General features: G+C 36.9%; 2 protein-coding genes across 2 annotated transcripts; both read right to left on the reverse strand.

The window, feature by feature from the left end:
- Positions 1–5,891: 5,891 nt before the first annotated feature.
- chac1 (ChaC, cation transport regulator homolog 1 (E. coli)) lies at positions 5,892–8,402 on the reverse strand. Its single transcript, XM_041276551.1, has 3 exons — positions 7,777–8,402; positions 7,348–7,383; positions 5,892–7,060 (listed from the first exon to the last, which is right to left on the reverse strand). The coding sequence occupies exons 1-3, from the start codon at positions 7,945–7,947 to the stop codon at positions 6,662–6,664; spliced, it is 606 nt and encodes a 201-aa protein (XP_041132485.1). The 5' UTR covers positions 7,948–8,402; the 3' UTR covers positions 5,892–6,661.
- An 8,161-nt stretch (positions 8,403–16,563) lies between these two features.
- dll4 (delta-like 4 (Drosophila)) lies at positions 16,564–25,552 on the reverse strand. Its single transcript, XM_041276434.1, has 11 exons — positions 25,345–25,552; positions 24,953–25,213; positions 24,448–24,505; positions 23,430–23,693; positions 21,990–22,050; positions 21,627–21,757; positions 20,821–20,990; positions 20,052–20,271; positions 18,840–19,557; positions 17,899–18,007; positions 16,564–17,273 (listed from the first exon to the last, which is right to left on the reverse strand). Exons 1-11 carry the CDS (start codon positions 25,396–25,398, stop codon positions 17,268–17,270), a joined length of 2,052 nt encoding a protein of 683 aa, XP_041132368.1. The 5' UTR covers positions 25,399–25,552; the 3' UTR covers positions 16,564–17,267.
- Positions 25,553–26,395: the final 843 nt, after the last annotated feature.

The following is a 26,395-nucleotide window of genomic DNA, read 5'->3' on the forward strand; positions in this document are numbered from 1 at the left end:
TCCATAATTCCAACAATTACAGTGACAAAATAATGGTTGTCATGGTCCCAATAGACCAAAGAGGTACTTTTCCCACTTAAAATTTAGACTTTGAGTTATACCAAGTCATATAGTACCAAAATCTCCTTTAAAAATTCACAGCTTCAGTGTTGCAGATGACATCGGAGCATAAAATCGTTTGCGTTCGGAAACCACATTGTCTTTTGTGTTTGTTGCCTGAATTCAATGTAAATATTGATAGGGGATGCTACCCCTTTTGTTTTTCCTTTAATGTTTGTCTATTTTTATAGGTAATTATGTACATATGTATAAATGCCCTTTTACTAACTGGAGAAACAAAATAAACAGAGTGACAGAGAATCATTTTTAAAAACACGTGTGCCTTCTTGTTTCATAATATCTTACTTGTCTTACAACCCTGTGTCCAGACTTGTGGTTGTTCATCTGTTCTCTGTTGCATTGGATCGTTTCCTGTAGGTGAGATCACACCAAACTGATATTCCTTAGGATTTGCCGTGTTTTAAGTCCAGTCTTGAAAATGCTGTCTATCAACTTGAACCATGTCCACTGTTGAAAGTTTTCACAAATCAAAGCATAATGTGTAAGAGTCAATAAAGAAAATAGGTTGTGCTCTTTCTCGATGATATTATCCCTTTGTGTTGCTGTGGGAAGTTGGGTCTACAATGTATGACACCTTCTGCTTCTGCTCTTTCCACAGACTGGCTCTGGGGAAGCAACCCCCCCCCCCCCCCCCCCCCCAAGCACATTGAACAGAAATATAAAGCAACATGCAACAATTTCAAAGATCTTACTGAATTACAGTTCATATAAGGAAATCAGTCAATTGAAATAAATTCATTACGCCCTAATCTATGGATTTCACATGACTGGGAATACAGATATGCATCTGTTGGTCACAGATACATTAAAAAAAAAAAAAGGTAGGGGCGTGGATCAGAAAACCAATCAGTATCTGGTGTGACCACCATTTGGCTCATGCAGGGGGGAGGGACATCTCCTTCGCATAGAGTTGATCAGGCAGATTGTGGCCTGTGGAATGTTGTCCCACTCATCTTTAATAGCCGTGCGAAGTTGCTGGATATTGGCGGGAACTAGAACACGCTGTCGTACATGTCGATCCAGAGCATCCCAAACATGGTCAATGGGTGACATATCTGGTGACTATGCAGGCTATGGAAGAACAGGGACATTTTCAGCTTCCAGGAATTGTGTACAGATCCTTGTGACATGGTGTCGTGCATTATCATGCTGAAACATGAAGGGATGGCGGTGGATGAATGGCATGGCAATGGGCCTCAGGATCTCATCATGGCATCTCTGTGCATTCAAATTGCCATCGATAAAATGCAATCGTGTTCGTTGTCTGTAGCTTATGCCTGCCCATACCATAACCCCACCACCACCATGGGGCACTCTTTACAATGTTGACATCAGCAAACCGCTCGCCCACACGACGCCATACACACTGTCTGCCATCTGCCCAGTACACTTGAAACTGAGTCATCGGTGAAGAGCACACTTCTCCAGCGGGCCTGTGGCCAACAAAGGTCAGCATTTGTCCACTGAAGTCGGTTACGACACCGAACTGCAGTAAGGTCAAGACCCTGGTGAGGATGACGAACACGCAGATGAGCTTCCCTTGGACAATTTCTGACAGTTTGTGCAGAAATTCTTCGGTTGTGCAAACCCACAGTTTCAGTGGCTGGTCTCAGACGATCCTGCAGGTGCCGAATGTGGAGGTCCTGGGCTGGCGTGGTTACACGTGGTCTGCAGTTGTGAGGCCGGTTGGACATACTGCCAAATTCTCTAAAATGACATTGGAGGAGGCTTATGGTAGAGAAATTAACATTCAATTCTCTGGCAACAGCTCTGGTGGACATTCCTGCAGTCAGCATGCCAATTGTATGCTCCCTCAAAACTTGAGACATCTGTGGCATTGTGTTGTGTGACAAAACTGCACATTTTAGCGTGGCCTTTTATTGTCCACAGCACAAGGTGCACCTGTGTAATGATCATGCTGTTTAATCAGCTTCTTGATATGCCACACCTGTCAAGTGGATGGATTATCTTGGCAAAGGAGAAATGCTCACTAACAGGGATGTAAACAAATTTGTGCACAACATTTGAGAGAAATAAGCTTTTTTTGCGTATGGAAAATTTCTGGGATCTTTTATTTCAGGTCATGAAACATGGAAGCAACACTATACATGTTGCGTTTATATTTTTGTTCAGTGTACATTTTATACAGTATATTATGATTTGCCCCCAATTTACAATCTGTGGCTCTTAGCCAAGAAATAATCTTTTAAAAGCTGATTTTTATTTAACATATACCATGCAACAATGTTTTTTTTTTTTTTTTTTTCCTGGGTAGTAAGTGTTATTTCCTAATTGCTTATGCCTCAAAAGTATAGAAAATGGCTGTTATTCCCCACAAACTTTACTTTTGTGACCAGGACAGTGATATTTCAAAATATCACTATTTCCAATGGGAAAATGGGCAAATGTGTGTCTTTTCGTTCACATAAAGTCAGAAAAAAACAACATATGAATCCAAATTAACATGTATTTATACTAAAGTAACACAAAAAATGACTACAAAAGATTTAGAAGTGAGTAGTTTTTCGAGATTTACGATTATACTGTAAATACTGTAAATACAGTATAATCGTAAATCTCGAAAAACTACTCACTTCTAAATCTTTTGTAGTCATTTTTGTATTACTTTAGTATAAATACATGTTAATTTGGATTCATATGTTGTTTTTTTCTGACTTTATGTGAACGAAAAGGCACACATTTGCCCATTTTCCCATTGGAAATAGTGATATTTTGAAATATCACTGTCCTGGTCACAAAAGCAAAGTTTGTGGGGAATAATAGCCATTTTCTATGCTTTTGAGGCATAAGCAATTAGGAAGTAACACTTACTACCCAGGAACAAAAATTGTGTTACATAGTGTAATCCAAACCAGATTATATCCAACTGGGCTGTAAATCCAATAAATAGTACCAATGGCAAATTCACAAAATGCATGTTTTTTGAGGGGGTAATCAGCTACATCCTCCCAGTGCTCCTCTCCACAGCTGGTAAACAAGAGCCTGTTCTTTCTTCACCCTGATTCTTGGAACTGGTTGAGAACTTCATTCCTGGAATGGTGACTGGTGTTCCAGTACAGAGTGTTGCAGGAGATCTTGTTTCCTTTGGTTGCACATGGAATAGGGTTCAACTTGAAGGTATTATTTCCAGCCCTAGATGGATATTTTCTAAAGGAATTACCACACACATACATTCCTCAGTGCATTAGCCATTTTAAACTGTGATTAGGTGCAGGAGTACCTACAGTAAAAATCTGTATTTATAGCCTCCTGAACGAAGCATTCATCTCTTGCTACACATAAAAATCCAAAACAGATTTACATTTTTTTTTTCAATAGAATTTAAAAGGCAACAGAATAAGCTGTTACAGATGTTCATTTCCTTTTGGTATATGGCTAAATCTGGTTCCCTGTAGACACACATCAGCTCATATGCCCACGCTTGCATACATTTGTCAACCCACTGCTTTGACAAAGGAACTCTAGTGACAGAATCAGAGAACACCAATTATAAACCCTTAGATTATGCTACCATTGCTTTGTTTTTGTTGACTTTGCTTTCTGGAACTCAGGCCATTTGGAAACAGGAACTTTGGAATTGTCTGGCTTTGTCCCCCAGAAGCATTGTGCTTTTCTTGCTGTTACTTGTCAATGCTGCAAGAAATTGAAAGAACCATTTGTTAATTATTTAAGTTCGTGTAAATTGGTCATCCACAAGCCACAGATGTGCAACCAAGTACTCCAAACCAAAGTAAAGAAAACACAACTGTATAAAATATTGGGGCATTGGATACAAAGCAACCCTGAAACTGGCAAGGGGACTGTGCAACCACCAACAAAACATTTTCACTGTTACCGAATTTAATGTTTCACAGCAAAGTGACTGGTCTGGTTTACTGTTAAAATATGCATCACCTTTGGTTTTAATATTCCCTGCATGAACACTATAAATGTTCAGTCTTGCACTGTTTTTTTTAATCAGCACACATGCTGTGAAATGATATTTGAATAGCCCTTTTCCATGTGTTGCTCTGGCCCATTTCCCAAAGTGATGTCACAGTTACTGTAGTAAACAGCAGCATGTCAGGGTGACCTTTGACCCACACTGGGCATAATTCGAGGAAGCAAAGTTGAATACAGCACAGCCTGTCATTTTAAAACCATTAACAACACTGAGCTGGTGTTTGTGAGAGTTCATGACTGCCAACATTTCATGTAATACAGATGCTAAATCCAATTTAAACAAAAAAAGAGAACATTAACCTAATGGAAAAAATGCAGGCACGACGTTCTGTTCTAAATTCTGCAATTGTAAGGCACTTCTGTGGCTTCAAAACACAACATCAGTATTTACGTATATTTGTAGTCATTTGCAGAGACAACACTGGGCTAGTTGCTCTACCAGCAATAAACATCTCAGACAATTAATTGCAAGTAGTCCTAAATTGCTTATAATTATTTTGAAAAAACATGATTGTTTCCTTTACTGCCTAAGAAAACAACAATATGGAATAATAAAAAAAATGTAATCCCATAGTGAAAAAACAACAAAAAACTGTATTTGCAAAACAATGCAAGATGCGTGGCTTTCATTGCAGGATAACTACCCTGTAAAGTACTAGTAAATAAGGGATACAATAATCCCACATAGGTAATTGCAAGGGAAGAGAATTGAAGTATGCTATTACCATGCCATAGTATTGAAATATATGTACAACGTAGCTTTCTCTTTGTAGTAGAGAAATCATTTTAAATAAGTTTAAGTGATAATCTAGAGGGGTGGCATGTTTAGGACTGCTAAAAGTATTTTAATAACAGTCTACAATCTTGAACCTGCTTTAAAACCCCAAACCCAAGACGAAAAGGAAGGGGCCTCAGGAAACACTGAAATTCAGGTTGGCCCAGAATTGCTTTGTGAAAGTACACCGACCTCTCAACGACCCCCTGTACAAGAAGTGCTTAAGAAAGGTCCTCTTTCTTGGGTGACACTCTGGTGATCACTACAAACTGAGCGGTGTAAGCAAAACAATTTGAAAGGGAGAAGGCATTGCTGAGGTGTCTTTAGCAGGTTTGCAATTGTTCATTTAGTTTTTCAGTTTGGGAAAGCTCTTTCATACTTACTAAAACAAATAAGGAAAACATAATGAATATGAAGTAAACTGCTGCAGAAGATATGCTGGTGCTACCACTATGCATCACCCAGTTTATTTCTAGAGCTTCCCATGTAAGCACAGGTGTTTGATGAATTGCAGTGAACTTTAACTACACCTAAACGTAGTTGGTCATGAATCCGAATGTGAGGAATGAACTCTAGTGCCTAGTCCCAGGTGTGAACGTGGAATGCTGGATTATTTAATTGTACTGAAAATGTTTTTTGTTTATAGGCAACATAAATTGTGCCCTCAAACTGTCTGTGTTAAGAATTTTTCATCGAGATATTTACGGTAATACTTTTATCTCCTTCATTTTACATTGCAAGTACACTGCTGAATATGGCACTGGGTACATTTACTTGTATGTACTAATAGTGTATTCAGTTACCCTTTATTTGCTGTGATTTAACTTCTCTTAATTGTGTGTTAATCCCAAGTTATTAGTCATTCTTGTTTTATATTGTCATACCAGGGCTTCCACAATAAATCAATTTCCCTTTAAATCTATTTAACGTAGATGTTAATATTTTGCTGTTGTACTCTGAAGTAATGAAACAAACTAAACTATTGTGGTGTTGTGGAATCATCTTTTCACATGCAAATAAAAAAAAAATCAAGTGTGTGTTGACATTTATTGGAGTATGGTTATACATATAATGTAAAAGTAAATACTTCCTTTAAAAACAAAGGTATTAATTAATCACGAACATGTTGTACCAGACTTTTGCATACATAAAACGTCATAGTGAACATGGCTACAAAAGCACAATAAGTCCATACTGAGAGGCAGACCAACATTAAAACAGCTTTGTTGCCAGCATACATTGGTACCATTAAACTCAATGTCCACTTACATCAGCTCGGCATTAAAATAATCTTTTCCACTTGAAATTTACAATTAAACAAAAGCACCACTGGAAACCGAAGAAGAAATATATTTTCAAACATGATTCATAGTGTTGATTCATACAGTGTATACACATGACCCACCAAGAATGAGACAGAAATGCTGCATTTGGTAGAGCAGCAAATTATTCTATAAATTAATAAACTACTTACAGCACAACAGGAGCTAAAACGACATTGAAAATTGTGATCCACTGCAGCAATTTCATTAAAATTGTTTTCCTGTCTTTTGCAGCTAAACAAATACTATTGAACAGTCACCTTTCACTGAATCATACATACACATTTGTATATGAGCTACTATACATATATGAAGAACCACGTATGAATATAAAGTCCAATATGCACCATATGTATAAGTGTGCAATGACTACAGACTGGTAAACCTTACATGGAAAGAGATACAGTATGTGATGGTACACAAACAAAGGGGGGATTATGAGCTTGTGTTCTGTGGTGGAGGAAGGACGGAAACAAACAGGTTAAAACACAGGGATTGACCGTTTTTTGTTTATCAAGTATGGCAGCATGGCTATTGTTGCAGTTTCAATGGAGAACAAATGATCGTCCTCTACCTCTGGGCAGTACAGCCGCATGAACTCTGCAAGCCGTACAAGGTACTCAATGTTGTGTCCGGTTTTGCCGCTGGACATGGCGATCTGTGCAGCGATCTCCTCTGAACTGGCAGGACCCAGGTAGATGGGATTGTCTGAGGTGGCAATGTAAACCAGTGCCAGCACTGACTCATTCTCGCCACGCGGGTAGAACTCCACCAGCTCAGTGACGTACCCACCCAGTGAGCTCTCTCGGATGTTCAGGTACCTGAGGGACTCTTCTATCTGGGCACCCTGGACCTCATAGCCCACTCCCCATGTGCAAGCCTGAAAGACATACATGCACTTCACTTTAGAACAGACAGATTTACATATGGCATTACACTGGCATACTCCAACCAACTCTAAATCTCTAACTGCATAGAAATAGCTACATTCTGTTCTCTTTGTAGAATATAATGGTTTGTTTTCACACAAATACAAAGACACTGTTGCGGTACCACAATATAGGCCATAATAAACTGCTGTACTGTTAATTAATGAAGACTGTGCAGCACTGTAGCTAAAGTGATAATGCTAATATACAGACTACGGAAAACAAGAAATGTACTTACTTCATTATCTTCCACGAGGGTAACCACACGCCCAGGCTGCAGAAACGGAAAGTTACAGATCAGAATACAGCGTGCAATGCAATTTGACGCTAGAGTTGCATCAGACTGAAATTTACATGGTAGGCTACTGTCACTGTGTATCTGTTTAATAAAAACACTGCCTACACGAGCATTGATTTGACGTATAGTACTGTTACAGCTCAGTAAAAAAAAGGATTGGTTATAGATAGATAGACAGATAGATAGATAGAGAGATAGATAGATAGATAATACATACACCTGGGCTCCTTTGCAGTTACACTACTAGTATAGGGCAAGTGACTGACATCCAATATAACATTCTTCACGTCACCCCAATTCAATTGAATTGATTTACGCAGCCCAAAACATCAGCTACATAGCCTACAATGTTAAAAAGTATCAACTCACCATTTCTCTGTTGCCTCTGTGGAACGTGTCCCCGTGCCAGAACTTTCTGCTGTAGCCATTAATGTACCCGATTTTGCTTCTACTGAATTTAAAATCAGGCTTCCAAACCAAAGAACCGTACCCGAAAATCCACAAAGAGGATTCCTCTGTCACGATGTCTTTCAACTTCATTTCGATTGGAGGTGTATTTGCAATTAAACACGACAACTGGCTTAGTAAATGTTAGCTTGATGATAAAGTGCAAAGCATCAGATTTTGTTCTGCAGTCGTTTGTCTGATGCAATAATGCGGGTGTTATTGCTCTATAGGTCGATGCAAAACTATTAAGAGGTGCCTCTTTCTTGAAGTTTGAAGTATATATTTGACCCTTTTCGCTTCTGCAGTATTCATTGGTGCAGTTTTTTTTTTTTTTTTTCTCTGCCAATTTGCGATTTTAAAATGCCGTCATGTTTTCGGTTTTACAAAATAAAATATTAAATTCTAAAGTTCGTACTTATTTTGTCTATATTTTAGTTCCCTTGATTTCAAATATAACAATAATCTAGCAATCTCAGACTGTAGAGCATCACCTTTAACCAACTTCCTCGGAAAGCTACTGACACCAGACGCTGTGGTCGAATTCTATTGCGCTATGCATGTATTTATAACCCCCAATTCCGTCCACGCGTGTAGGTTTCTCATCGTGATGCCTTGCAGATTGGGCCAATCAGATTCCCTAAAAGATGGTTTGGGTTTTAATTGGAGACGAGGATGCTAAAACCTGCTTTTCTATGCCCGTGATAGGATACACGATTTGTCTAGTAGGAGGAATTGAGTTGTTACTGGCTGTAATACACGTCAGTTTCCAGTCCTTGTGCATTTTTTTTTATTGTTTGTCTGATGCAATATGGCAGAGTATTTCCAGCCGACCCTCCCTAGTCAGAGGCAAGTACGAGTAACATTGCGTCATGTGTAGTTTCTGGGCGAAATTGTTCCAATGAAACGCCTGTAGAGGTTTCGGTAATTAATTTACCCACAAACTTACACCAAATCTGAAAACTGCTAATATGATTTTAAATATAAATGATTTTCTTTTCTTTTCAACCACAAATAAGGAATATATATATATATATTATACAAGTCCGTGCTTATTTTAAGCCATGGTTTATGTTAAGAATACATGTTTAATATAAAATAGATCAAAGTTGCCATAGATACACTGTATTTCAGAGATAACGTGTGTGTGTAGTGCAGATTCAACACCTATTAATTCAGATCACATTAATCATGACAACAAAATAGAATAGGACCGAAAACATATGATTAAAATAACTGAAACGTACGAAATCTCCTGAGCAGATATACAAAAAAACTACTGTACCACCCCAAAACGTACCCTATAATATAGTATGTACTGCAGTATAATATAGGAAAGTAGAGTGTTTTGGGGCGTTACTATAATATTTTTTATATAGGTTGGTAAATTGTTACTAGGATATTGTTATACAGATATTGCTCAGGGCTTGATTGTGGGCATGCTGTGTTACATTTAGTGTATCAGTAGAAATTCACAATGTTCCATTCTTTCACGTGATCCCTTGGGTCTGTTTCGATGATCAACACAGTGACAGATCTTTAAAAAAAAAAAAAAAGAAAAAAAAAATTGAAACCTCGCTTAAAGACCGCCTCAGTGTTAGTCAGTGTTATTAATATCAATCAATGTTGTCAACAAGTATTACATTTAATACAAGCGCTATGAATACATTACAAAAAGAAAAGGTGAACACTAGACATACTTAGAATATCACTTAAGCAGGTTTTAACTTGATTTGTTTCAGGACATCCAGATCCAGAGAGATATACATTTCCCAAGAAACAAGCACAATCCAGTATTAAGTTAACCTATATTCAATTCAACATCTGAATGCATACAAAAAAGAATATAGAGTAAAATACTAGTGGTTTAATATTAATATTTTTAATAGTTTCATACCGTTACAACCAAATCCTAGCAAGAATATAGGCACATAAAATAAATACATTAGATTATAAACGTTTGTATAATAGTATGTATTGGTGTTTATTGCATCCGTTAACACGTGTCAGAATGAACCTTGTTTTTTGTAACCTATTGTCACAGTACCGCATGTACAGATAATATAAGAATCAAGAGTTATTTAGCGATACGCATGATTAGAAAACGATTGGTCCGCTTCCTTTCGTTAGCACCCTCGACTACGGCTCGGGATGCATAACTCCAGTCGCGGTCATCTACCACATGGTAGAGCCCGCATCTACGGGCTCTATCACTTAAATAGATGTGTGAGTGTTCCTCAAAGAGGCTTCCAGGTAGTTTTAGGTTCCAATGGACAAAGATTTCTGACTGTTTGATACATTTATAAACTAAGATTTATGTATCATGTCAAATTCAGTTTGCTACTCATTGATTACTCATTGGCTATTTTAATGTTACTATGGGAATAACCTTGACTTGAGAGGTCTTTTAGCAAATTATTAATTACTAACTCAAAAATACCAACTTACACAGAAACCTACTAGTTTAGAATGTCAGCTTCTATAGCTTCTTTAACAATGGTAAAATATGAGCTTTTTTCATGGCATTAGGGTAGGGAATTAATTTAACAAGGGGCCAATATTATTTTAGCTGTAAGACCATAAAGATGTATGCACATATGTATGGTTTGTTTGATGAAAATGCCAAGCAAGGACAATAATGGAAAGGGTCTTCAAAATGCAATTACAGTAATTCCTACAGAGAAAGTAGACACACATTGACTGTTTACAGATTGTGAAGGACATGACGTGTTTATTGTTAGGTTAGGACTTCATTGTGCCTCACAGTGCAGCCACTGAAACGTTATCTTTCTCGTGTACAGAAAGAGTTGCTGTCGTAAGACAAGCCATGAAACGGACTGTTCACCCTATTGAGGTTCCTGTCCTTGAGACACCAGCTACCCGAGGACAGAATGGAATGGAATCAAAGTTTTTCCTACAAGATCTGAACGTACTTTTACTCAGCTTCCATTGTCCCTACTCTTAGTGCTAAGTTAAATTAACTTAAATTAACACCTAACATGTCTTTGTTTTATAGAAATATTAGTTTTAAAGATCAACTTGCACTATTGCACTATTATGTCGTTGTAGATATAACTGGTTGTAATCCTAACTTGTTGCATCCTAGTTCATAATGTATTCTATTATCGCACTTACTGTAAACTGTACTGTATTGAAATATGACTCTTGCGTTGTAACCCTGTTCTGCCCTGTAACACCTATAAGTCACCTTGGATAAAAGCATCTGCCAAATAAGTAATAAATAATAATAACTTGGTGTGGGCATATTTGTAGTTTTAAGGTAATAAAAGAGTTTACTGGTCTGCTGTTTTGAGGGGTGTCTTTCCTGCACTACTAATTTAGTTTTACTTTACAAGACTCTGAACACCAAAAAATGACAGATTGATCTGTTCAGGAACAATTACGGCAATATTATAGATTTTCCACTAACATACTTCCAAATGTGGATTTTAAGGAACAGTTTTTCCACCCTCTTATACATGTCTGTTCTTTATGGCTTAAGAGCAATCCTTTGGCTAGTCAGGTCTCCTGTCATACTACAAATGCTCAAAGAACTTCCTTGACTTCAATAGAGAGTTGTTGTAGTGATATTGGCTTTTAGCTGTATTGCTATTTTAAATTATAATAACATGTGAAAAACACAGTTATTGTAAGAACAGAACTTACTGCTAACTTGTTAATTTTTCAAACCATTTTTAGAAATTCACCTTTTAGTGCTTAACAAATGACTTTGTTTTTTTTTTTAACTGAAGAGCTAAACAGAAATCATTCAGAACAGTAGAGAACACATACTGCGATAGGGTATTACCAGTAGAAGTTAACTCTTATGAAAATGCATATGATATAAAAAAATACCCCTTTAATATATATAGAAAGCAAGTACATAACTGAAGTACAGTGTACAAGGTTGTTTTTAATACACTCCAATAATAAATCACTGCACATGCGCTATAAATCCTTGCACAAATGAATCTAATTTCTTCTTTTAACAGCTTTATTCCTTCATTTTTCAAGGTGTGATATACTGACCATCCTCACTGAATACAATAGTTGAATGATGTTTGCCATAGAGTACATTTACAAATATTAGGACAGCAGTACGGAAATATGTCACAGTTTAGATAATTAAATATACTCCATTGTCTTAAATATTGTGAATGGAAGATAATATTCTGATATTCCTACATTTTTCGTAATACAAAACATAGCTTTATTTTTTTCTTTCTTGTGTGTTTTTTTTTTTAAATGTAGTATTTTTTTTTCTTATAATATACAAATTAAATATATACTGTATATAAATGTCATATATTTATTACATACTAAAATTGGCCTCCTGGGTGTCCAGAAAAAAAAAAAAAAAATCTACTGTTCCTTAGTGCCTCCTAGTGTTTATTTATAATATCACTTTGTAGCTTTCATTTGTGAAGTCTTAGATACTGCAGCAGCTGCCTATCAAGCACCTACCTTTAGCTCTGTAAGTGATCTGCTTCCATTGTGACTGTGCATTAATCAATCCAGCCATTTACACAGGTGTGTACTTTAGACTGAAGGTTCTAAATTAGAGGCCCTTGTTTGCTGTACAAGTTTACATTGACTCAGGAGGCTTTATTTATTGTACTATACTATAGTGCAATATTTATTTACTTACCTTCTTGTTGCCTGTTTTTGATATGCAAATTGATCTGGTTAGAGCTGTGTGACTGTACAGTGAGTGCGTTTGTGTGTGTTGTTGTGATCTGGGTGCAGAAGTGTACATTCATGTGTTCATGAACCTTAGGATAAACTCCAGGGTCCCACAAAGACATAAATAGTGCTGTCTTCTGCTTCTTTCACTCTCAAACGGGCATCTGCCGATATCAAAGGGGGTCCCGCTGGTCTAATCCATTTTTATGCACAGCAGTTCAAAGACAGACAGGATTTTATGTAGTACTGGCTGTCAAATACAAGGTTTCATCCCTCTTGAATGGATGATGCATTATAAAAAGAGATTAAACAGGTCTATCTTATAAAATTGAATTATTTGATCAACTTGAATCATGCATTACCTAAAGATAGAAAAACTGAAGAAAAGCTTGCAAAAATTACCTTAATTTGATAAATGTTGCTAAAATTACCTTAGTTTCCGGCTGTTTTTTTTATTTTTCATAATCAAGGGCCTCATATTATTTTTTTCATAAAGTGAAAGTGAACAGCCCCAACCCCATACAGTATAAACACCAAAACTGTTAAAATATAAACACAATAAAAATATAAAAAAAGAGAGCATGGCTGCTCAATTTGACTCTTGGTGCCAAATTACTTATCTATTACCAGTTTTGGTTCTGTCAATTTCATGGTGGCCTACAATACAACACAACCTTTCCTGAGAGTCTTTTTCCTACTGTTATTTTAGTGGCGGCACCATAATGCAGATTTTGAATCAAATGTTATTGTGCAGGGACTCTGGTGAGGAGATTTTCCTGAGAAAACAAATATATTTACTGTAGTGGCGTTTCTTTAAAAAGTGATGCGTGAGAAAAACATTAGGCTGGTCTGCTCTGGGCTTTAATCAGACAGGAAAGCGGAAATGATGTCACTTGGTAACAAACAGGAAGCTGTGATTATAACACAATGAAAATGCTTGGCTATTTGAGTGAAACCTGGAGCCCAGAGAAGGTTCTAGATGGGAAATCACACGCCGGGTGGGGGGGGGTGGGTGAGAAGAGGGCGGTTATAGCAGGTTGCAACTCAAAGGTTTTACCAGATGACTGATTGCAGTGATAACAAGTGCTTTGGCTGGAATGTCAGAGGAAATCATTTAAAGACAAACTAGAAGTTATTGCAGTGCATTTCTTATCAAAGAATGCATTTACAGTAATTACAGTTGAGAATGAAGTGAACATCGTGTTTCAGATGGATTATATAATTGGATCAGCAAACACATAAAGCAAATTTTAGGTCTCTAACTCTCTTGTGTGGGGCTTACCAAAATGTTGTACTGCACTGAACTTAGCATTCCCATAACCGAGGCAGTGTGGTCCACTGGTTAAAGTCCAGGACTTGTAACCAGAAGGTCACTGGTTCAAATTGCAGTGATTGACTCTCACTGTGTGACCGTGAGCAAGTCACTCCTTGTGCTCCATCCTGCCAATGAGATGATAAATCAATGTCCTGTTGTAAGTGACTCTACATTTAATGCAGTTCCCATATCTATCTCTGTAAAATCCTTTGTGATGGTGGTTCACTATGAAAGGTGGTATTATTGAACACCTTCATAAAGATTACATAACTATAATTATACTGGCACAATAGGTATTCATAATATTGTTGACAAATGTGTTGCCATAACTTTAAGTAACATTAATGTTTAAATAACCTCAATAATTACAGTAAATGTTCAGAAATGCACTTGACACAGTACTTTACATTTGTAAAAATGTTTTATGCCAACATTTTATTCGGAAGGATTACACGCGTAATTATACAGTGTTATGTAACCTTTATCTTTATGACGTGCTTGACTTGAACTCACCAGCACAAGAAAATGCTTTGTGTGTTTAAATGGCTTAAACTGGAGATGTGCTGTATTTTTATTTATTTTTTTATGTGTCTTGTTGGTCCATTTAAGGAACTTATTACTGTGGTCATCCTTTTTCATCATGATGTATGTTTTTATTCCAATGTACACCAAGCAATCTATTTGGATAAATAAAAATATACATTCATATCATTTTCTTTTTAAGTTACATAAAACAAAATATTGATTCAGAGTTTTTTTGTACTATACAACACTTGTAAAAGCATTAGCCAAAAGGTTTGTCTACTTTGTTGCTACAGCTTTAGTTCAGATTTACGGATTATGTGTTTCATTCGGAAGACAAAACATAAAAAGTCAGAAAAATGAGCTGCTGCAATGCGTCTGGAATTGTAAACATCCGTCTGTTACCACCTCAGTACTTTAAAAAACAACTGACACAGAAAAGGCTAAATTGGCTTAAAAAATATTTGTGTTTGAAGATATAATATATCCAGCATGCTAATTTAGGTTTAATATTTATACAGACAATGCAGTCTGCAAGTGTATGCATTCTGACATTTACATATAAACAATCTATACACTAACCCCCAGAAGAACTGGGACACCATTGATTGTACTGTACATAGCAACAAGGTTGTATATATTTCAAGGTGAAAATTTGGAAAGTAAATAATGTAGAATGACTTGATTAATGTCTAAACTGTCTTTTTAAATGTATTTTTGTTCTCAGAATTTAAATCTTTTTTATTATTATTTTAGAATAAAAGCATGACACTTACATGTATAGGAATTGTTAATAATATTTATTTTTTTGTATCAAAATGACATTTGGATTGAAATGAGAAGATTTTTTTTTTAGAAAAAGAGGCTTGAGTACTACTTCTAGTCTATTTGTGCCTGTGTTGAAGATCTGTTTTTGAGAGTTATTTGTTGCTTTGTTAGGTTCTGGAGAGTGTTTCTTGGTGATTTTAGCTTTTGTGTGTGTGTTATGTTATTGGGTTACCTGGTCACCAGTTTGTGCTCACTAAGAAGGAAAGCATATATTGGTTTTGAACAGTGTTGTGCCTGATCTTGGAGCATCTGCTCTGCTTTGTTAAGTAGATGCTCCCCCCATAATTTTCTCTTTGCTTGTTTTTGTTTCAGAATTCCAGCTTAAGGGTTTTGGTAGCCTGGGAAACGCATTAGGATTTCAAGCTAATTTTGTACTCAATAAACTGGAGACAAGAGGGGAGAAGAGAGAGAGAGAGAGAGAGAGAGAGAGAGAGAGAGAGAGAGAGAGAGAGAGAGAGAGAGAGGTGTGTAAGGCATAATTTCTAGGAATCAAGCCAATCGTTTACCATTTTCTTTTGTAAAGCTTTCAAGTATGCAAAACAAAGCGGTGTATGTATTTTGTTGTACTGTTAGTTTTAAGATCAAACTAGGTAATCCTGTTGGTTTTCTAGCCACCTCGATTTGATGTCTGGGACCTCACAGGTAAGGACTTTTATTTAATTTCCCAAATGTCCCATGTTAACTGGCTGCCATTTAATAAAACTCGTAATCTTGTTCTGACAGCTGTTTGTTCTACTAAAATCCTTACAGTCAGTCTCCTGATTAGAAATGGTACAACATTTAGGTAAAGGGTTGTAATTTGGAAGAGCGGGTTTTCCTCTTTCCTTTAAAGAAAATGTGCACGTTTTACAATTCCAATTAATTTACTTTCTTTAAAAAAAATCATTTTACTGCCAGCTAATCCTATATTGTGGCTAACAAGCAGCGTCCAGCATGGCGAATAGACAAATGAAACCAGCAAACATCAGTGTACCAGGAATGCGTTCATTGTTTTAAAAAAAAAAAAAAAAAAAAAAAGAAAAAATTCAAATTTTTGACATCAAATTAAAAAGTGTGAAGAAATAACATTTACACTTCAGACCTTTTTTCTTATAAATATACATTATATACAAAACAATCTTATAAAACATAGAAAGATCAGAGCTTCATATTTGTTTTAAATTAACTAGTGAAATACCAATCTTAAATAACATTATTGGTTCCATAATTTCAACACTAATTATAGGCAGTCCATGGTTTGATAGTCAGTTCTTTTAATATGGGCAGTGTTACATATTATTAAGAAAGGAATTGGATTTTGTCATCTGGAACTGTGCTGGCACTGCCTGATGTACAGTATAGAAGTCCCACTTTTAAAGTTTCCAAATGTGTATGTGTATATATATATATATATATATATATATATATATATTATATATATATATATATATATTAATTTTGATTTACAAACATCAATAGTGCAAAGGATCCAAGAAAAGATGAAAAACAAATCATGAAGTCTCTTGAAACAATTTTAAGGCTTAGGGATTTGGACTGCGTACAACCTTCAGTGAGTTTCAAATTATGACAATTCACGGGTATGACGTCATCAGTGGCTGGCATTCTTCTGAAATATTTTAAATTTCCATGTCTTGTGAGGGTTTCTCTTTATTTCCAACCCGACCCTTTGCCTATATCTTGCATAGCACAAAGCTTCCAGCTTCCATTGTTTTCCTTGGCTGTCTCTTTATGATTATCGCTACAAGGTGGGATAGTTCACAGGGATCCTTTTCTCCTGCTTATATTTTTACACAAATCTAGAGGTTTTTTTTGTACATTAGGGAATACAGACCCAATACAAAATGTCCATGATTTGCCTCAGCCCTATGTTGCAGATACATTCTAACACTTATTAAAAGTAATATTGCATTTCTGGAGCAATCAGTCCTTAGCTCTATCCAGTTCTCAATAGTTTTTAAGAGCAGCGATTTGCATTTAAATAATTCTCAGTCTCAGTGTGTCTTTTTTGTAAACAGTGCAGAAGATATTTCCTCCTTTTCATTTGAGGTGTATTGCTGTTTTTTTAGATTTAAACCTGTTGGGACAAAAAGGAACCGTTATTATTAAAGTAAAAGAAAACTACTTTTACATTATATTTCAATCCATGGAATATTGTTAATAAAAAAAAATACATAAGACACTACAATACAAAAACTTCATGTTTTCAACAAACATTCAACTGCTTTTGTAGATAAGTATGCAACATGTGTGATCTGTTTACTGGTTTGACTAAAACAAGTGTATAGAATAAAATATGGATGTGGACTGACTAAATCAAAGTCTGCTTAAAATCACAAATAGAAAATACATTGAACTAATTCTACATCTTAATCTAATTGTTTGAAAAATGACAGTAGCTACAAATATATATATATATATATATATATATATATATATATATATATATATATATATATATATATATATATATATATATATATATAAATAAGCATTAACATTTCGTAAATGTAGGGTTTAAAAACACACAAACTATCTTTAGAAATAGACCATAAATGATTTTAACCTCAAACCAAACCTTATTAATGAATCATAATTGATTTTAAAAACAGAACAGTCTATATAAAGTGTGAGTGAAGTTTTGTGAATAGGATCCAGTAATTCAAATCAAGAAACCATGTGGGAATAGACAAGTAATTTACCTCAGTTGCTATGACACACTCGTTCCTCTCCTCTGCTATTACAAACACAGACTGGTACATGGAATCTCTTGGGGAGCATATCGTTGATATCCTACACTCTGGCTTTTCACTGGGGACACAGATCACAAAGAAACTTTAGACAACTTGCAAAACAATAGCCGAAGTCCACTTGAGACGTGAAGCAAACACCTCAATTGTATTTGTATTGTTAAAGATATCAGTTAAAACTTTAGACATTGCCTGTGATATCATGTGTTATTGACACATTTGACCAGAAAAGGGAATGATTTTTAAGCAAATAAAAATGTTACCACTGTTTTTCTGAACAAAAAAGAAACAATTTGGATGTCATAAAAATGGCAGAAAAAAACTAAACTAAACAAAGAAAGCTTTAGAAATCGGTCCCTGTGTGTTTTCATTTTACAGAACACAGACGTGTCAAACATTTTCTTTTTCATAAATACTAAATCTGCTCAAGCAATCAATAAACAATCTTGTCGTAACTGGGATGCAAATAATTGCATTGAGCCCTTTCAGGTTTTGTTATGAATTTTATTTGTAGCACATTAAATTTGGCAAGTCACAAGACTGAGATGGGTTCTATTAATCTCCCAGTAAAACCCAGAATGACCCTCGATGCTGTTCTTTTATGTCTGTTCCTAGATAACAGGTTGAGTGTTGGCACATATTCCTGCTGGTCTCTAGCGACCCCTGGACAGGAGAAGTAGTTCTTTCCTAGCGTCTGTCAAGGGCTGGCCAGGTCAAACACACATGGTTGTGTGTTTCTCAGCCAAGCCTCCCTCAGACAATATTAATGACGCTCTTTTCCTCTCCAACACAGTCACCAGAGACTGGGAGTAAAAATCAAAGTCTACAATCAACTAATTCAAATACTAATGCTACTGCAACTGCCAAACATACTACAGAAACTCAATTCTTACCCGTGCATTCTTAACAGTAACTTTTCTTCCGGACACAATTTGTCACAATTATGACATTTATCCTCTTGTGACACATCGTCTTTGAAGTCTTTAACTAAATTGTAGTCCAAGTGGTAGTTTTTGTGTTTATAGTTCGATTTTTCGACAGCACAGTCCACTTCCAAGTCCACTTTTTTGTTGGTGTTTTTCAACTGCGACGCTGGGATCAAGTTGTCTTTCTGGAAATCCGACAAGTTGTTCATGGTCTCCGAGTCCTGTTCCTCCAAGTCTCTCTGTCTCCGTATGTGCCTCAGGACAACCACAATGATGCAGAGCAACATTAGCAAGGCAACCAGACCCACAGCCAATGAAATCGCCACCCAGGGAAAGGTCTGATCTCTTGAGTTGGGCATAGATACAGGGTAGAATTCACAGCGGGTACCTGTGAAGCCGATGGGACACTTGCAATAAAAGCTGCTGCCATAGGTGCTACTCAGACAGGTCCCCCCATTGCTACATGCGTCGGAAGCACATTCGTCTCTCGTCTTGATCTCACAGTTTCTGCCACCGTAGCCAGGAGAACACCTGCATGTGTAATCATTGATGTGGTCAATGCAAGTGCCTCCGTTGCTGCAGGGTTTACTCGCACACTCGTTGATGTTAATCTCACACCGCTGGCCGGTGAACCCAGGGCGGCAACGACAATTCCTACTGTGGCCAAGGTCAACACATTGTCCACCTTAAAAACGAAAACAAACAAGAAAAGTATGAAAACCATTCCGCTTTTAAAGGGCGCTGTGGGAAGGTGGCATGACATAAAAAATAAATAAAAAAACATTTACACTTACAAATATTATGTAAAACCCCACAGTGTCACATTTACACGCTCCCTAGTCACACAAACTACTAATATACACATGAAATAGTTAACCTAGTCATTGTCTGGCAGTTAATCAAAACTCAACCCACTCTGTAAGGACCAGCGATCTATTTAAAACTGTTTCCTCAATCCCTTTGGTTCTTCTAATTGATGGTTTGTATTGCACATTGTACATTGATGATAGGGAAATTACACAGACTCAGTGAACTGAGGGGACATGTTTTCCCATACTATTTTTAACATTTGCCAAGGATAGAAACCTTCTTGCATTCCGGGCTGAAGCTAAGTGCATGTGAGATGGAAATGCTGTACAAACATGTGCTGTAAACCAGGCAGAGATATTGGGAGCCTACCGTTTGCACAGGGGTTGCTGGTGCACTTGTCCTCTTTCTTCTCACAGTTTAAACCAGTGAAGCCACGAGGGCAATTGCAAATATAGCTTCTCCCGTGGTCTTTCTCAGAGCAGATACCGTGGTTAAAACAAGGAGAGTCGGCACAGGTTAAGGAGCTGTGTTCACAATGAGACCCCTCAAACCCTTGAGGGCAAGTACATTTGTAACCATTTTCAAGATCCTAGGGGAACAAAGGAGAACACAGTTTAATATTTACCTCAATTAAATGAATTATCTACCCACATCCCAACTTTGAACAACCTGATATTTTCACTGTATACACCAGCTCTTATTTAAAAGGTACATAAGGACCTTTTTATTTTTTTGTGTTACATGTTCCCATGTGTTGCTACAACTGTTTACGTAAGGTGTGTGTATTGTTTTAATATTTCCCATGTACCCACGTGGACCTCTCAGAACTACCTTTCCCATCACCCTCCTGCTTACTGGTAAAACCATTTCAGTTACATATGTGAGCAGGAGGATGATGGGAAATGTAGTTTTGAGTGGTCCATGCGGGTACATGGGAAGCCATCTTGAGACAGGGAAAGCAATTTAAAAGTTTTAAACAAGTGGTCAAAATGTAAAAATGTAAAAATCTACAAATGTATGTATACACGTCTTCCACCCTGCGACAGAAAACCTGCTTCCAGATTTTGCAGTTTGCTACATCAGAAGCTAAAGCCCTGTTGTTCTATGCCGAGACATCTGCTGGAGGACAGTCTCTTACCGTGCAGCTCCCTCCGTTCCTGCAAGGGTTACTGTCACACTCGCTCAACTCCAGTTCACAGTTCACACCTGTGTAGCCCGGTCTGCAGGTGCAGGTGTAGCTGCCCTGGCCAGTGTTCATACAAGTAGCACCATTCAAGCATGGCCTGTGATGAGTACAGTAGTTAAGATCTGGAAACAAAAGAGAACAAAAAAAAAAAAAAAAGTTCCATTAAATCCTTTTATTCCAACCTTTCATTATTTTTATTTGCAGGTGGCTAAATGAAGCTCTGTACCAGAAAGAGTAATAAATTGTGTAACACACAGAAAGCCAAGGTAAATTTATTCACAGTACCAAGTGTTTTTAAACAGGCTTTACATTTGCTTGAAAGTTAAGATTCTGGTATTAATTGGGTTTATTTACAATAGGGCAGTAAATACAGCCACATTAAAACAACTACAATGACAGCCACTGTTTTATCCAACCCCAATTTGCACATTATTTGCACAAATAATTTATTTCACGTTTTAAATGTGTGATGACATGTTACAACCAACATGCGCAACAACTTGTCGAAAATCATTATTGAACATCTTAACAGTTCAGTTGGCATAATCATGTAAATAAATGATGCATTTCATTTATTTATTTATACCAGTATCCAAAGTTTATATTAGGCAAGGTGATAAGGGTAGTAGAACTGCAAAGTTACAGAGTGAGCTCAAAACACAGTAGTAATGAACTCTCCAGGGCTGGGTGTTACACACTATAACCAAACCTACCGAAAAATAACCATATAGAACATGTAGTAAGTTGACTGGACTTACCCTGGTCACAGAACAGTCCTCCCCAGCCTTCATCACAGGTACACTGCCAGGATGACTGACATGTGCCATGCTTACAGCCTGGATGACGGACACACTCATCACAGAACTGGCCCTGCCAGCCTGCCCGACACCTGAGAGAAGAAACCAACCAGCGTTACACACCTGTGCATCAACAGAACTTCAGTTTTTTATTCTCATTTCACACTTTTGCTTTCAGTCTAACCACTCATGGGAGTACTGTATTTTTTTTATTTTAAAAACGGTGGTCTTTAAATACATGTCCCACAGCATACTGACCAGGCTAGAATTAATTTGCAATCAAATTAAAACAAGAATTTCGCAGGTTTAGCAAAACACACTTACACACATTCTCCCGGGCTGGAACAGTTTCCATTGATTTTGCTGCATCCCTCAAGACAGACAGCTAGAAATTCAAAAGAGAATACAATGACATTAGTTCAGCCAACTGCTGTCCTTTTTCAACCACACATGTATTACCTCCAAAATAGGCTTGCTTGTGTCAAATTGAACTAAACATGCATGCATTCTGTATTTACCAGCTGAGCTTCAGGGACAGCAACTAACATGTTATTCCCCTCCTTGACCATGACAGTTTGTCTCTTTTTTCAAGGGCAATTGAACCCAAACTGTTCTGTTGGCCTGCTATGCTGAAGAAGCCAGTTCATTTGCTGCTGTTTGTGCTGTGTTGTATGTGACATTGATTTTGCATGGTTACAAGACGGCAGGTTAGCCCGGAACAGATGCTTGCTCTGAATAGCGGACAGCTGCTCCATTGTTGTTTGGAGGCTGTGCGAACCACATTTGCAGCTGCCGTGCTCCTAGCTCAACAATAGAGACCGCAATTTAGAGGCGCGTGGCGGATAATAATGCTGCGATTAACGGGAGCGCGTGCTGCTTTTCCAGCAGAACGCTGGCCTGGGATTAAGTAACACTGCACTCGTGCTATAGGGAGGGGGGATTACTCCAGCACGCGTTTGTTTATTTAAAGTAGACGTTAAAAAAAAAAAAAAAAAAAAAAAAAAAAGGGGCGGCACAAATTCGGGGTTTTTCTTGGCGCCTATTTCAAAAGCCCTACGTGCTAATTAGGATTGAATTAACAAAAACAACGGGATAACTAAAACAACATACTGTTATTCGACGAGATAACAAACACGCGTCTATAGCAGTAAACAAAACGAGCAGACTGTATCTGTGAAACATGGGTGCCAAAGCTACATTTACCAAGCTGTGATTTCTGTGCACCAGGTCAAAAAAAAAAAAAAAATAGAAAAAATGCTGCGCTCCACCATGTATTATTCATCTTTGCGATTCATTTGAAAAGGGATTCAGCGTGTGTGTGTGTGTGTGTGTATTTAATGTTTTAACAAAGTAACCTTTGTCAAGTAAAAAACTTGGTACTTTGAAGGCAAATGCTTTTTACCCACTTTTTACCACACCAGCGCGCACATTTCATTCGTGTGAATCAAGTGTGCACGCGTATATCCTGGTTTAAATTTTATTATGCTCCCTGCGTTTGGGATTAGCAGCAGTCAGACAGTGGTTTGGAGCGCTAAAATCAGGACACTTCAAATCTGGACAGCTGTGAACCATGTTTATATTTAACCCTAATATATATCTATGATATGTTTGTCTCAATAATTACACAGAACGCAGCAACGCAGTTAAAAGGGAAGTTATTCGTCGTGTTATTTCAGTCGGTTGCTATCTAATTGTCTAATTCAGAACTTCAAAGCAAAACCCAAAATATTTTAGGTCAGAAGATGATTTTCTCTTGTTGCTTACGTTCTTCGCAGTATTCTCCCTTCCAGCCGGGGAGACAGGATAATTGCCCATCAGTGTCGCAGATGTAGTGGCCAAAAAGGTCGTTCCTGGGCGTGCATTTTTTGGAACAACTTTCGCCGTAGTAATTTTCATTGCAGATGACCCGGTAAGAATACCTTAGCTCCGTCTGCTTGCCAGTCTGCTCATCGTGAGACCACTCCTCCCCTACAGCCAAATTTCTTTGGATCGCAAAAAAGCTAATCAATAAGTCAGGGTTGGTTGTGTCTGAAATTAGAAAACGGGGATAATAAAACGTCAATTACATAAAATAATAATAATAATAATAATAATAATAATATAATAATAATAATAATAATAATAATAATAATAATAATAACAACACATTTTAATGTTCTACAACTATGCCATTATGTTTTTTTTTTTTTTTTTTTTTTTTTTTCATTAAAGGGTTATGTAAAACAACATAATGACTTGAGTTTGGGAAACTAAAACGCAACTAAGTATGGTACTCAGATTTCAGTATGTCGTTTTAAAGTTTTTTTTTTTTTTTTTTTTTTTTCCCACACAGCATTTATTTCAATAAACTCTACTGCGACTGAAATCTCCTCTTCCTTTTTGTCAACAAAACATCCAAAACCCATTATTCCTTTTCCAAAGGGCGGAATAGAAAAAAAGGTGTAAAATACAGGAAAAGGCGGTCAGAAGCGTTTGGCAAGGTTGACATATTCTCACCAAAGAACGGCTCACTTTCCCACGCCAAAAATAAACCAAAGGAAGTGCAATTGTGTTTGAAATTGAGAAAGAAGGAAATTTGAACGAATTGAAGTTCTACTGTAGCACGTAAGACAGACAAAAATGAAATAATGGTATACTAAAACAAACAATAAAATAACGTGTTTTGGTATATAATATACATTGTAAAAGCATACACAAACGCTGTATTTCTCTTTCCTGGCACAACACTGCATTTTGTGGAGAACATTCTCCCCCTTGTGGTGAAGGAGTTTGTTGCACTCACCTACAGGTAGGTCATCAAAGGCAGCATACCAGGATTCAATGATTAAAGAAAACGACCCCTAAGACCAAACGGAAAATAAGACAAGAAAGGGGTAGTTATACATACAACACAAACACCAACAGACGAGAAAAACACATACTAGTAAGATAACAACGCATGGCCTTTGAAATATGATTGCATACTAAAGCGAATTAATAATCCATTGTTTTCACTCGGGCATGTTTAGTACGTATCATTCTATGTGTGCACACTTAAAAGCATAGCACAAACGCAAGGTATACTCTTATATAGATTAGTAATATTAGACGCGACGTTATTAATAATAGTGGTATCTTTGCACTTGTTTTGCCTTTTGTCGTTTAGCTTATCGAAATTAAAATGACATTGGTATTAAGCATTTCATTTCCATTTAATACACGGATACATAAATAGAAATAAACTGCACATATGCATTCATTATCTCTTCGTATAAGCGCGGTTTCTGTGTCAGCTACCATTGCCTTACCGGCCATCTGAAGTCGAAGGACATTCTAATAGGGCTGCTTGAACTGTCTGCATCGATGACCTGGAATGAATTGCTTCCCAGCACCGGGGTAACAACGCTGCCGAAGATACAGTCACCTGGTAATACAACCGACTGATATTGCTTCAGACAAACCCGAAAGAAAGTCCTGCAGTCGGGCTTGCACGAATTCCCATTAGCCAGCAAACGATTTGTATTCAGAAACTCGTGAACCTTCAACTCGAATACCCCCGATCCCGACACCTTGACAACAAAAACAATAAAAAATCGAATAAAAAAATACAGCAGAACAATAAGAAATATTGAACGGTGTTCGAATATAGACATCTTTTTTTCCCCATCACCCTTGCAAACACTAAACACATTGCAATTACCTGCGTAAAAAATGTTAAACCGAATGCGATGCTCAAAATGAAGCAAGCTGCCATTCTTTCCACTTCTCCAAGGCAGCCCTTTTCTTTTCAATGCAGCCCTTTTCCTCTTTCTTAAAAACACACCTAATCCAAGTACTGCCGGGGATATTATGACATACATATATATATATATATATATATATATATATATATATATATATATATATATATATATATATATATATATAAAATATTCCGAGTCGTCTAACCAGCTGTCCAGATCCTCTTTTCCTGCAAGTGCTCCAAATCCAAAGCGCGTAATTTCTACACAAATTCCAGTGATCCCAGTGGTACAGGTTGAAGATATATCAAAATCAATATCCAAAGTAAGGTACCTTTCGTTTCTTAATCGACTCCACCTTGCATATGTGTGTATACTCCAGTTGGGCTAAGGTTGTTTTCGTTTAGGATTAAGGAGTTGCGTCTGTGTTAAAGGGTTTGGAGTTGCAACCTATCCGCAGGTCTTACAATTACTAAATGGAGAACGCCTCTCTCTTTGCTCTGTTTATATAGTTGCCTCGTGCCCTTACTTCTCATTATGTAAACTGTCAATCACCTCGATTGAGTCTGAACACCGCCCCATCTTAATTTTTTTCCCCTGTACTACTACTAGTGAATGCCAACAGCACTCATATCCGAATTAATGCCCTGCTGCTATTCTGTCCACCGCCAGAGGAGAACGCCTGAGCATTAACAAGAGGAGCATCTGTTGATCTGTTTACAACACATAGGGGAGGCACTTTTTATTTGTATTTATTATATTTTATTAATACACGCCCTATTGCTTTGTTTGTAAAATGCACCTTTAGAGAATCTTAAAATATTTATTAAACTGGATATCATTTGACTATAATGTTGTTATTTTGGCTATACATAAAAGCTTTAAGATTAATGATCTGACCTCGAATGACACCAGTGAAATTAAGAAGAAATGATCTATGGATATTAGACAATATCATATTTCTTGCTGCACTATAAAAGGGAAAATATTAAATTGTTCAGTTTAATTGTA

The sequence above is a fragment of the Polyodon spathula genome, chromosome 17, assembly GCF_017654505.1.
Source record: "Polyodon spathula isolate WHYD16114869_AA chromosome 17, ASM1765450v1, whole genome shotgun sequence".
In the NCBI taxonomy this organism is placed as follows: Eukaryota; Metazoa; Chordata; class Actinopteri; order Acipenseriformes; family Polyodontidae; genus Polyodon; species Polyodon spathula.